Below are 13,715 nucleotides of genomic sequence, written 5' to 3'. Positions count from 1 at the left end.
TTACCAAAACAGAATGGAAATACGCAATGTATTTATTCCTCTAATAAGGGTTCTAAGACAATTAATGGTTGTGTAATAGGAAAACTGGTGTGCCCCGAAACTAAAAAAGTCACTTGAGTTTACTTGGAATTCTGAGAATTGAAGATCTCAGGGCTGTCAAGAAGGCCTTAGAAAAACAACTGTCCAAATTCCTGAAAGATCACCTAGCTAACATTGCCCGACACCCATCTGACAGAGTCTAAATGCAAGGGTATTAATTTTACTCAGGACAGAGATTTACTCATATGAAAGAAAGTTAAGTGCTAAAGGAATAGTGGAAGAAATGAATCAGTTGATTTGGAAAAGTGAAAGATCACCGTTTCTCCAAGTTAATGTTTTTAAATAGCTCTAATTTGGGGCACCTGGGTGGCTCAGTAAGTTAAGTGTCTGACTTTGGCTCAGGTCATGGTCTCAGTTTGTGAATTCGAGCCCCGCATCAGACTCTGTGCACTGACCACATGGAACCTCCTTGGGATTCTCTCTCTCCCCCTCTCTCTCTGCCCCTCTTCTGCTCATGCTTTCTGTCTCTCTCAAAATAAACTTTAAAAAATAAAATAGCTCTAATTCAACCAATGGAATGTTATACGGAAATAGGACATACTTGCAGAGATTAGAACTATTCAAAATACGTTTTTTATTTTTATTTTTTAATTTTTTTAATTTATTTTTGGGGGAGAGAGAGAGAGAATGAGCAGGGGAGGGGCAGAGAGAGAGGGAGACACAGAATCCGAAGCAGGCTCCGGGGCTCGAACTCACGGACTATGAGATCATGATCTGAGCCGAAGTCGGATGCTCAACCGACTGAGCCACCCAGGCGCCCCAAAATACGTTTTTTAATATGCACACTACCTCTTTGAAATGATAGTTTTGTGGGTTGTTATTGTTCTTAAGTTGACAGCTTATCTTTACTAACAAAAGTTTATATAGAAGAATTTTCTTACTCCTAAGCCTTACAAATCCTGTTTTCAAAAGGGAAGTATTACATTTGAGAATATTCGGATCATAGACACAGGCCTCTCTAACTTCAGAATCACCCTCTTTTCCTACTCTTCCTCCAAATTCATTTTAGTATCTTTTTCAGGGAAGTCCTCCCTGACCTCTCTGATTAAGTCACTGGCCACACCAAGTACTTAAGTACTTATTTTATAATGAATAGTTCTCTTTTCTATAGAAACGTTGTAACATCCCCATTTACAATCTCTGTACGATTTCCACAACCATCAATACAATTTCAATTTTATATTTAACCCTGAAATTTTGCCCTTTAGAAGGAACTTCAGACTTAGAAAATCTTGACATTTAATGAATTTATTTATTCATTCATCAACTATTTAGTAAGTGCCTGTAATGTGCTCTATCACGTGCACAGCAGTCAACAAGATGGATAGGGTAAATTGTTCATGCAATTTACACCCTCAGGTGGGAGGAGAGAGGTATAACAAACATGGTGCAGTGTCACGGAGTAATTATTATGAGAAAAACTAAAGCAGGGTAAGGGAATGGAAACAGGTGGGTGTACAACTGTTTAGATAAGGTGGCCAGAGAAGGCGTCTTTGAGACCCGGACACTGGAGCTGAGGCCTGAATGAACTGAGAGAGAGACATGGAACTACCTGGGGAGGTACAGCCCTGGCAGAGGACACAGAAAATGTAAAAGCCCTGGGGCGACAATGAACTTGCTGTATTGGGGGTTGGGGGTTGGGGAAGGCGGCAGGCAGCGGGGTGACGGAGAGAGAGAATGGTAACCCAAACCCAGGGAGACATACAATCACGCACTGACAGACTTGATGTGTGACTACCAGGGAAAAACCTTTCCGGGGTGGGGTGGGGGGTTGGACTCAATGTTACGCACAAAGTGTATTCAGGGGAAATACCTTGTCGGGGGCGAGGGGAGTAACAGCAGAATGAGGGGGCACAATGAGATCGGGCCAGGCATAAGGCAAAGGAGGCTGGGACGAGGGTGGAGGAGAGTGGAGGTGCTAAGTGCTCAGAAACCACGCCACTAGGCGACCGCCTGCTCGCGGGGAAGGGGCGCGGATCAGGCTATCACCCCCACGCCCCAGCCCCGAGCCGCCAGGTGGTTTCAGACCCGGAACTCAGAGGCGTCCTAACGCGGCACTCCTAACCGCAGGGAGCATCGATGGTCACACGCCTCGAAGCCCACAGACCTGGGATGCGCCTCAGATCCGCCATTCACAGCCGTGGATCTCGGTGGGGAGGGCAATTTCTCCGGGCCTGAAGAGTCCTTACCTACAAAATGGGAATATTGTCAGAACGGACTTCCCTCACGTGCAAACACAGCTATCAAGCCAACCAGAGTCCTCCGGGTCAGCGTATCTGCGCAGGCGCGGAGCGTCCCTCTGCTGCGAGGGGGCTCAGTGCGCGTGCGCCGGGCCGGGCCCTATCGTGCGCCTGCGCAGAGTCGCAGTCAGTTTGGCGTTGGTTCACCGGAGGGCGCGGGGCTTCGAGTGGCCGCCGGCGCGCGGCAGGCTGGCCCGAGGCCGGGCAGCGGGGCCTCCGCCATGCCCGGGATGGTGCTCTTCGGTCGGCGCTGGGCCATCGCCAGTGACGACCTGGTCTTCCCGGGGTTCTTCGAGCTGTCCCTGCGAGTGGTGTGGTAAGGGCGGCGGGCTGTGTGGGCTGGCGGCCGGCCGGCCGGCCGGGGTGCGCAGGGAGCGGGTCCGGGAGTAGCGTCCGTGTCGCCGGGTTTGTGCGCGCCGACTCGGGCCCCACGTTCCCGCATCGGGGCCTCCCCACCGCCGAGGACCTGGGTGCTGCCGCTCTGCCCATTTCACGGAGGGCTCACTGAGGCCGGAGCGGGTCGGCCAGGCCCGGGGGCACCCAGGTGGGTCCCGTGGCACCGGCGCCCGTCGCGTGCGGCGCCTAGGCCTGGCCCTGGGAGCCTCCGGAATGTCGTTCCCGACCAAAGGCCGTGACCTCCGGTTCCGCTTCCTGGAGCCGGGGAGCAGCCCTTGCATGATCACGGCGCTTGGCCTGGAAACGCCGGGCGTCTTTTGTCCGCCAGAGGAAAGATGGAACATAATAGCGTGGCTGCCGTTCCCGAGCCGGTTGTGGCCGAGTTCCATGCATGAGGAGCAGTCAGGCTCAGGCTCGGGAAATATGTACCCTCTCGTCTTTCCAAGTGTGGAACCCATGGGAACTGGAATTGGGCTCCTGAGGTCTGTTCCCAACCGGTCTGAGCAGGGAATAAAACAGCACCACTGTTATTTTTTAAAAACACATTCTTGAGGGGAAAGGAATACAAAAACACGAAATATTGGAAGTGGCTTCTCAGTAGTTTCGTAATTTCCAGAGCCGAGCCTCTGAAATCATTTCCCAATATTATTTCCAGACCCACAGTCTTATACAAAAGCATAAGATGTTACCTAGTCCAGTTCCACCTCTGGGCTTGAATCCTTAATACAGCGTTCTTGCCAGGGGTGCTCTGCCCTTTGCTGAAATACCTCTGGGGACCGGTAGCTATTACTTTGCCTTGTTTGGGGTTGTCTTTATTGTTACTCTGCACTGAAGTACTGCACTGAAATCTCGGAGTCGCAATACTTGGCCTTTCACGCTTATCAGCGTTCACTATCGATGGTCTTTGGATAACTTCTTGCCTGCTGCTTTTGTATCACACAGCAGATTACAATGTGTCAATTTCTCATTAATACACAGGAGTAAACGCTATCTTGTTAATAATTTAGCAAGCATGTACTTTGTTGATTTACAGTTGCATATTTCTTTTTTTCATTAATTTATTTGGGGCGGGGTGGGGGGGGGGAGAAACCTGAGTGGGAGGGGGCAGAGGTCGAGAGAGAGAATATGAATGAATGAATCCCAAGCGGGCTCTGTGCACTGCCAGCTCGGGGCTTGAACTCATGAACCACTAGATCATGATGTCAGCTGAAACCAAGAGACAGATGTTCAACCGACTGAGCCACCCAGGTGCTCCTACGGTTGCATCTTTCTGAGTCATTATGGGGTTGCTGTTTTTCAGCAGTTCATAATATGTTTGCGTATGGCGTTAAATACCTCTTATGAATTACAGCAAGCATAGAAGAAGGGCAGTCATGTAGGCACAGAAAGCATAAAGCTAATTTTTTTAAAGTCATACTTTTTAATTGACTTAGTAGATTTTTCATTATTTTTTTTAGATCTTTTATCGAAGAAAATTTTAGTCCAAAGTAAATTTCACCTTGTTTGGGGAAATGTTAACTCCTTTAAAATTTTTATTTTTAAATATTTAAAAAAAATTTTTAGAAATGTTAACTCCTTTTATTTCTTTCTGTTATGTTTTGCGAAGTAGTTCCTTGGATTCCATTTCTGACTCTCCCTATCTCTTGGCAGGTGGATTGGCATTTTGACTTTGTACCTCCTGCACAGAGGCAAGCTGGACTGTGCTGGCGGTGTCCTCCTCAGCAGTTACTTGATTGTTCTTATTGTCCTCCTAGCAGTTATAATATGTACCCTGACAGCCATCGTATGTGTCAGCATGAAAGGTAAAGCCTTTTGTATTTGCTGTCTGTTCTTTAACAGCTTGATTGAGATACAATTCACATACTGTACAATTCTCCCATTTAAAGTGTGCAGGTCAAAGATTCTTAGTCTGTTCACAGAGCTGTCCAGCCATCACCACAGTTTTAGAACATTTTCATCATCCCTGAAAGAAATCCTATACCCATTAGCAATCATTCCTCATTTTTCCGGATTTCCTCAGCTCTAGCCATCCATGTGTCTGCTTTCTGTCTGTAGGTTTGGCCATTCTGGATCATATAGGTAGAATCATCCACCATGTGGCCGTTGGGTCTGGCTCCAAACTTAGCATGTTTTCAAGGTTGATTCATGTTTTAGCGTGTCAGTACTTCATTCTTCTTACGGTTGAGTAATGTTAATTACATTGAATGTATATGCCACATTTTACTTATCCGTTTGCCAGTTGGTGGGCATTTGGAGTTATTTTACACTTTTGGGCTATTATAAATAATGCCGCTATGAACATCCACATCCATGTTTTTGTGTACATAGAAGTTTTCGTGTCTCTCGGACGGACGTACCTAGGGTGGAATTGCTAGATCATGTGGTCACCCTGTGCTTAACCTTCTGAGGAGCTGCCAGACTGTTTTCCAAGCAGCTGTACCATTTTTCTTTCAGTTTATGAAGCGTTTCCATTTCTCTACATCCTCACCAACACTTCTCATTGTCTGCCTTTTCGAGCATAGCCATCCTAGTGCACTTCATTATGGTTTTGATTTGCAGTTCCTTTTTTTTTTTTTTTTAATTTTTTTTTAAGGTTTATTTATTTTGAGAGAGAGAAGAGATGGGGGGGGGGGGGCGCCCGAACAGGAGCAGGGGAGGGGCAGAGAGTGAGGGAGACACAGAATCCGAAGCAGGCTCCAGGCTCTGAGCTGTCAGCACAGAGTCCGACACGGGGCTGAATCTCATGAACTGCAAGATCATGACCTGAGCCAAAGTTAGACATTTAACCAGCTGAGCCACCCAGGCGCCCTGATTTGCATTTCCTTGAGGACTAATGGTATTGAGCATCCTCTCATATGCTTAGTGGCCATTTGTATATCATCTTTGGAGATGTGTCTACTCAGATCCTTTGCCCAGTTTCAAGTGGGGTTGTCATTTTTATTAGTGAGTTATAAGGATTCTATTTTTTTATGTTCATTTATTTTTGAGAGCAAGAGAAACAGAGCATGAGTGGGGAGGGGCAGAGAGAGAGAGGGAGAGACACAGAATCCGAAGCAGGCTCCAGGCTCTGAGCTGTCAGCACAGAGCCCAGTGCGGGGCTTGAACTCAGAGATTGTGAGATCATGACCTGAGCTGAAGTCGGCTGCTTAACCGACTGAACCACCCAGGCACTCCAAGAGTCCTGTCTATTCTTTTTTTTTTTTTTTTTTTTTTTAACGTTTATTTATTATTGAGAGATGGAGAGAGACAGAGCATGAGCAGGGGAGGCGCAGAAAGAGGAGGAGACAGAATCTGAAGCAGACTCCAGGCTCTGAGCTGTCAGCACAGAGCCCGACGCGGGGCTTGAACTCACAAACCGCGAGATCATGACCTGAGTCAAAGTCGGACGCTCAACCACCTGAGCCACCCAGGTGCCCCAGGAGTCCTGTCTATTTTTTTTTTTTTCAACGTTTATTTATTTTTGGGACAGAGAGAGACAGAGCATGAACGGGGGAGGGGCAGAGAGAGAGGGAGACACAGAATCCGAAACAGGCTCCAGGCTCTGAGCCATCAGCCCAGAGCCCGACGCGGGGCTCGAACTCACGGACCGCGAGATCATGACCTGGCTGAAGTCGGACGCTTAACCGACTGCGCCACCCAGGCGCCCCAAGTCCTGTCTGTTCTTAATGATAATTCTTTCTGGGGCACCTGGGTGGCTCAGTCGGTTAAGTGTCTGACTTTGGCTCAGGTCATGACCTCACAATCTGTGGGTTCAAGCCCCGCGTCGGGCTCTGTGCTGACAGCTCAGAGCCTGGGGCCTGCTTCAGATTCTCTCTCTCTCTCTCTCTCTCTCTCTCTCTCCCTCTCTCTCTCAAAAATAAATAAAGATTAACAAAAATTTTGTTTAAGTGATAGTTCTTTTCTGTGTGATAGGGTTTTTACTAGTCACTTCACCCAAAATGTTGGGAACCTTCCCTATATGATTGCTTAGGCTCACAGGATGAGCCAAGCAGTGTGGCGCATTAGGAAGTATCAAAGGCAAGGATGTATGGTGTGCCGCTCTCCAGTGCATTTCATCGTTGCTTGAATGGGGCTGCAGGAGGCATGCTTACACACTCAAAATGAAGATGGTAAAACTGGGTGGCAGGATCACGATCTTGATGGTTTGGAATGACCAACTGAAACTTAAAAGGTGGTGGTCGCTCAGTGGCCAAGTGTTTCATGAGAAAGACCATAGGGTTTTGGACGACCAAGGAGTGTGGCTTGTGCCCACTTCCTAGAGAAATGTATAGGAAAGAGAGCTCTGGGTATTTCAGCATGGCCCTGGAAACATGAATGCATGAAGAATGTCCCAGTTTTGTGATCTGTGTAATTCCCCATTGGGAGAGGTACCTTTGTGTTTTTGTTTTTGTTTGAAGTAAACTCTACCCCCAACGTAGATCTTGAATCGACCCTTAGCTCAGCAGTCAGCAGTTGCATGCTCTACTGACTGAGCCAGCCAGGTGCCCCAGCACTAAAGAGTTTTCTAATGAAGTCTGAATTTCTGAAAGATGAAGTAGTTAGATTGGTGTCATTTCAGCTATGGCATCGTCTCATTTATTTTATTATTTATTATTCATTTATTTTATTTTTTTAGTTTTTTAAATTATTAAAAAATTTTTTAAATGTTTATTTTTGAGAGAGAGAGAGAGAAAGACCAAGCATGAGTCGGGGAGGGGCAGAGAGAGAGAGACAGAGGGAGGGAGACACAGAATCCGAAGCAGGCTCCAAGCTCTGAGCTGTCAGCCCAGAGCCCGATGTGGAGCTCAAACCCATGAACTGTGAGATCATGACCTGAGCCTAAGTCGGAAACTCAACCAACTCAGCCACCCAGGTGCCTGTAGCATCATCTCATTTATTTGCCCTTTCTGTTCATGTCATATTCTGGTTAGGAGACCAAGTGTACAGCTATATCAGGAGGTTCAGATTTAAAGCAGTAATGTAGCTTTTTTTCCCCCTTAAATATTTTTTTCCTGACATTTTTGGTGGTGTCAGGGCACTTTCACACCCTATGATGGATGGCCATGTTCACTGAGGCTCTTCCTCCTGAGCCTTTGCTTAATGCCTGCACCATCTCACATTCATGGTCAGGGCTCAGAAAACATATAACGGGTTGAGGCGCCTGGGTGGCTCAGTTGTTTGAGCGTCTGACTTCAGCTCAGGTCATGCATGACCTCACAGTTTGTGGGTTCGAGCCCCGTGTTGGGCTCTGTGCTGACAGCTCAGAACCTGGAGCCTACTTCTGATCTGAGTCTCCCTGTCTCTCTCTGCCCCTCCCCCACTCCTATTCTCTCCCTCTCTCTCTCTCTCTCTCTCTCTTAAAAATAAATATTAAAAAAAAAATTTTCTTTAACATGTCGGTGTACATGTTAAGCATTATGTGCTGGTTGTATGTGTGTTATAGGGAGGTTGCCCGTCCAGCAGCCTCTTCCAGTTTTACTCAGGACACCCCCTCCTCCCCGCCTCGCTCACATAGGAAGTGTGTGTGTCAGAGAAGCTGACCCTCCACCCAGCTCAGGAATGATTCTCATGGATGAGCCAGTGGACATGTGACCCAATTCCTTGCTCCTGTAGGAAAGATCCAGAAGGAACACAGTTTTTGCCCTGGGTGATTCTGTGTATGGATAAGCTGCTGAATTCCTGCTGTATCTCTACTCACAGCCTAGGATGAGCTGACACACAAAGGAGGGCAGAGCCGTGAGAAGCAAGAATGCGGGTGACACCTGTCTTGGCTCTGCACTTCCAGTCCCTGAAGTCAGGACAGGTCCTTCCTGTTCTTAAACCTTTTGTTACTTGTGGCTGGAGATACCACAACCGAACTAAAAACAGTACTCTATAAAGCATGTTAGTTTAATTGCCAGTGTGTTACAAATAATATTGTATGCCTTATCAAAGGCACCTCGGTGGCTCTTGATCTTGGCTTAGGTCATGATCTCACGGTTCGTAGGATTGAGCCCCACATAGGGCTCTGTGCTGATAGTGCGGAGCCTGCCCCTCTTGTACCTGTGTGCGTGTGTGCACGTACCTTCTCTCTCTTTCTCAAAATATATAAATAAACATGAAAAAATATATATCTTAAGTAAATTTCAGAAAAATATCATAAGGTTAAAAAAAGCAAAATGAAAACAATATTGTAACATATGAGACTATGAGACTTAAAGCCAATCTTCTTCATGTATTAGGGGTCCTACTACAATAAATAAGAAAAAGACTGATCGTCAGTAGAAAAACGGTCAAAAGTCATAAACAGTAAAATAAATATGTGACTTTTACATGTACTAAAAACGTTCAGCCTCAGTCGCCATAACAAAAAGTCACCCACATAATACATGGAGTTGGCAAGGCTGTGTGGAAATAAGCAGCTCGTTTTGTTTGTAAGTATACGTTGGAAGCCAGATTTGGGAAGTACACTGTGTATTAGGCAGTATTTTTGTGTATATTTGCACGTGTGAAGACAAGTCCTTGTAGGTGAAGAAACAAAACAGATGAATATATAGGAAGGGAAAAAAAAAAAACAAATGTTAAGAGACTCTTAACAATAGAGGACAGACAGCGTTGATGGAGGGAGGCAAGAGGTTGCTACTAAGGAGGGCCCTTGTGATGAGCAGTGGGTGTTACGTGTGGGTGGCGAATCACTAAATTCTACTCCTGAACCGATATTGCACTGTATGTTAACTGACTAGAATGTAAATAAAAATGGGGGGGGGGGGGAAGATGTCCTCGTAGGGATGTTCATTGCAGTGCTATTTGTAGGTATGAAAGATCAGAACAAACCCCATTCCTGTCACTAGGCCATGGGTTGGGTCTTTGCACATGTTACAAAGAATGAGGACTGCTTTGTGGACAGGTAAGGAGTGATTTCCAATACACTGAGGTATAGGACCTTGTGTGTAGTTTGCTACCTTTTCCTGAAGAGAAGACAACCGAAAGACTGGGGTACAGAGGCTTAATACTATGTACCTACTTGAACTGTTTGAACTTTTTACCGTTTACATGCATTACCTGCACAAAATTGATGAGTTTTCTGTAAATTGTAAGTTTTGTATATGTATGTAAATTGTTATTTTTTAATTTTTAAAAAACGTTTATTCATTTTTTGAGAGAGAGCGCGCAAGCAGGGGAGGGGCAGAGAGAGAGGGAGACATTGAATCCGAAACAGGCTCCAGGCTTTGAGCTGTCAGCACAGAGCCCGATGCAGGGTTCGAACCCACAAACCGTGGAATCATGACCTGAGCCGAAGTCGGACGCTTAGTTGAGCCATCCAGGCGCCCCTATTTTTATTTTCTTAAGCAGGTGTCACACCCAGCATAGAGCCCAGTGCGGGGCCTGAACTCATGACCCTTAGACCAAGACCTGTGCTGAGATCAAGAGTCAGGCGCCTTAACTGACTTAGCCACCCAGGCACACCTTAGTTATATTTTGTAATAGCACATTGGTTAATTTTATTCTTGATACACGGATAATTTCTTTTGCCCCTTCTGTTCCGGGAGGCATCTCGGTGATTAACCTGTCACTTGTACTGAAAGACAGTGTTTATGTAGCTTTTGGCTGACCTTACTCTGTAAAGGAAACGCCCCCAGTTGCAGAGGATGCATTTGGAACCAGTGGAACTCATCTTTGCCCAGAAGACTGATGCGTGTGTATCTACCTGTCCTCTTTTTCCTGGTCATCTGTGTAGCGTAGTTGGGAAGAATCTTGATATTGTGGTAGTTTCCAGTTTTGATTTGAGAACCTCTCTGATGAAATCCTGCTGTTGCTCCCATGTAGGAGGTTTGATTAGGGAAGGTCCAGCCTCATGACAGCCACATTTTGGAAGAACACCCTCACCCTCCGGGGTCTGCCGTTCACTGTGTTTGACCCTGATTGTGGGACATTTCCTTGCATCTCCTCTGCATTTATATGCAAGCTCGCAGCCCGTTTCGTGCTGGAGAAGATTACGGCAGTGTCTGGAGGTGTTGAGCCAAAGATTCTGTGACACGGGCCTGCCTTTTGTGGTTTTTACATAAATGGCTATGCCTGATGAAGACCAAGGCTGTGCCGAGGACATTCCATTCAAGGATGAAGTTCTGCTCACTCGTTATGAGGCAGCAGCAGCAGCAGCAGCAGCCTCGCGCACTGCAGCAGCTGAGTCCGCCCTGGCGACCCCTTGCCTTGAGAGGAAGATCTATATGTAAATAAAAACGTTTTTGGGGCGCCTGGGTGGCGCAGTCGGTTGGGCGTCCGACTTCAGCCAGGTCACGATCTCGCGGTCCGTGAGTTCGAGCCCCGCGTCAGGCTCTGGGCTGATGGCTCAGAGCCTGGAGCCTGTTTCCGATTCTGTGTCTCCCTCTCTCTCTGCCCCTCCCCCGTTCATGCTCTGTCTCTCTCTGTCCCAAAAATAAATAAACGTTGAAAAAAAAAAATTAAAAAAAAAAAAACGTTTTCATAGGAATGACTATATAAAGGAGATTTTTTTCAGCATCTTTATTTCTCTTTGGAATCCTAATCAGAACTCCATTTTCTGCTTCCCTATTTATGTATTTATTTCATTCGCATAGTATCAGGATGTTGGGAGTTTCGGGCCCAGGTGCTGTTGGGGAATTCATTCCCTTATTCGGAGCTGCTGCCTTCCGGTGCGCCCCGTGGGTGAGCCCAGATACTGTTTCCTGTTTTGCGGGTGATCGCCTATTGTTAGTAGCAGGCTCCAAATAGAGCACTGGTTTTTCATATGCCTGCACTTTGTCCCTCAGAGAGAGACGGTGTTGTTTTGGTTACCTTCTATTTTGTCTTTGTGCCAAAAATGGGGCCCAATAGTGTCTAACATTTTAAAATGTGACTCTGAGGTCATTTTTGGAACCTAAAAGCTATTTCCTCACCAAATCATTCTTTAGATCTCATTTTCAATCATTGCTCTGGGGGCTTTTTTCCTTCACTGTTTTTGTTTTAATCATGGCATTTTTATGTTGCCTAAATCAGTATTTTATCACCACTTTTTCCCAAAGGGAGAGAGTTGATGTTTAACATCAGGAATTGAAGCACCCAGGCCTCTCTCTTGATACTTGGATTTGTTTTGTATGCAGAGTAAAAAGGCCATGTCTGGGGGCGCCTTGGTGGCTCACTCGGTTAAGCATCCGACTTCGGCTCAGGTCGTGATCTCCCAATTCATGGGTTCGAGCCCCGCATACGGCTCTGTGCTGACAGCTCAGACCCTGGATCCTGCTTCAGATTCTTTGCCTCCCTCTCTCCGTGCTCCTCCCCCGTTCACGTTCTGTCTCTCTGTCTCTCAAAAAATAAATAAACGTTTAAAAAAAATAAAGTCCGTGTCTGAATAGGCCTCTTCACGTGATCTTGCGCATCAGAACTGTCCACTTCCCAAAAGTGAGTTCATTGGTGAGACAGAGCTGGGACCACACAGACCTGGATTATGTTGTAGAAAGTAGTTACCAAGCTCTCCCAGCCTTAGTTTCTTCATTTGTAAAATGGGATGGTGGGGGCGCCTGGGTGGCCCAGTCGGTTGAGCTTCTGACTTTGGCTCAGGTCATGATCTCATGGTTCGTGAGTTCAAGCACCGCGTCAGGCTCTGTGCTGACAGCTCGGAGCCTGGAACCTGCTTGGGATTCTGTGTCTCCCTCTCTCTGTCTGGCCCTCCCCCACTCGTGCTCCGTGTCTCTCTCTCTCTCTCTCAAAAGATAAATATTTAAAAAAAAAAAAATGGGATGGTAACTGTTTTCAGAGTCGTGAGGATTACAGAATAATAGACGTGAAGTGTTTCAGATGGTGCCTGAACGCCATAGGTCTCGAGTAGGTGAGGTGGTGGAGTCATTCTTGTGGCTGCTTGAACTTGGTGACTGTGTAGATCTGTTGGCCTGGGACGGCTCTGTTTGGTGCCAGCCGTTCCAGCATAATTATGAACAGCTCCTCCTTCCTCTCTCAGAGGTATCCCAGTTTGGCGATTATATGGTCGCCCCGGGTAGAACCCAGAGGCTTTCTGTCATGTTCCCACCCCTCATCGGTCACTGACGGTCAGTCTTAGGCCTTGAGTACCAGTTACAAGTAGACGGAGCCAGGTGGGTACCGTGCTAATAGGTGCTCTGCTGTTTCTGTGGGAAGGAAGTGTCTGAGGAAGCAGGTGACCAGTTTGAATATCTTCTGTGTTTCAGGAACCATTTGTAACCCTGGACCGCGGAAATCCATGGCTAAGCTGCTTTACATCCGCCTAGCGCTCTTTCTGCCAGAGATGGGCTGGGCTTCTCTGGGGGCCGCCTGGATAGCAGACGACATTCAGTGTGACAAGACGGTTGTGAATGGCATCATTGCCACTGTCGTTGTCAGGTGAGGCCTTCCGTCTTCTCTCTCAGCTTCTTGTCTCAGGTGAGATGGAAGTCAACAGACCTTTCTGGGTAACTGCGGATAGCCCAGTGGCACAGGGGCTTCCTGAAATCGTTAGGAATTGGACCTCTTTGAGTAGGTCATAAACATTGGGAGACGCTTGTTCATATATGAGAATTCATCTTTCATTATGCGTGTATTGATGTCATTTTCTTTCTCACTGGTTCTCATTTTTCTGCCTTTCGTCCCTTGTGTTATGAGAAGGAAGAAAACCCAGATACCAAACCAAGGGCAAAAACTAAAGGCAAGGGGAGTAGAAACGCAGTGCCAGGAATTGTGACGGGGGCTGCTGCCTGGGAGTCAGGCTTTCACGTTTTCCAGGCTAACGGTCTTAGAACTGATCAAGTTAATTCCCGTCCTGTTACAGAGAAGGAAAGGGGGGCTTCCCGAGCCGCCCGGGCAGCGGTGGCAGAATCCCCTCACGGGGGCGCGTCTTCCGCTGGCACGCGTTTCCCTGAGCCACAGCGCCTGGCACGTTGTGCGCTGTCTGGACACACTCACACATATGAATGGAAGACCTCTTGGACTCTTCCACAGTGTGGCAGAGTTCTCCTGGTTTTGCCAGGAAGAACCCTGAGGCATGGAGGAGTCTGG

The 13,715-nt window shown here is 47.0% G+C and overlaps 1 protein-coding gene across 2 annotated transcripts in view; it reads left to right on the top strand.

Moving 5' to 3' along the window:
* The first annotated feature begins 2,495 nt into the window (after positions 1–2,495).
* DAGLB (diacylglycerol lipase beta) overlaps positions 2,496–13,715 on the top strand; it is a 37,564-nt gene continuing 26,344 nt past the window's right edge. Inside the window, exons 1-3 of one of the 2 annotated variants that reach the window (XM_032591630.1) lie at positions 2,496–2,655; positions 4,386–4,537; positions 12,893–13,064. In XM_032591630.1, the coding sequence (XP_032447521.1) occupies positions 2,561–2,655; positions 4,386–4,537; positions 12,893–13,064 (419 nt within the window). In that variant the 5' untranslated portion in view covers positions 2,496–2,560. The remainder of the gene's footprint in view (positions 2,656–4,385; positions 4,538–12,892; positions 13,065–13,715) is intronic. The other variant, XM_030301397.1, reaches the window with a different exon arrangement.

Source organism: Lynx canadensis, chromosome E3 (assembly GCF_007474595.2).
Source record: "Lynx canadensis isolate LIC74 chromosome E3, mLynCan4.pri.v2, whole genome shotgun sequence".
Classification (NCBI taxonomy): Eukaryota; Metazoa; Chordata; class Mammalia; order Carnivora; family Felidae; genus Lynx; species Lynx canadensis.
Note: the sequence above shows the minus strand (reverse complement) of the source record. Positions and strands in the feature narration are given on the sequence as shown.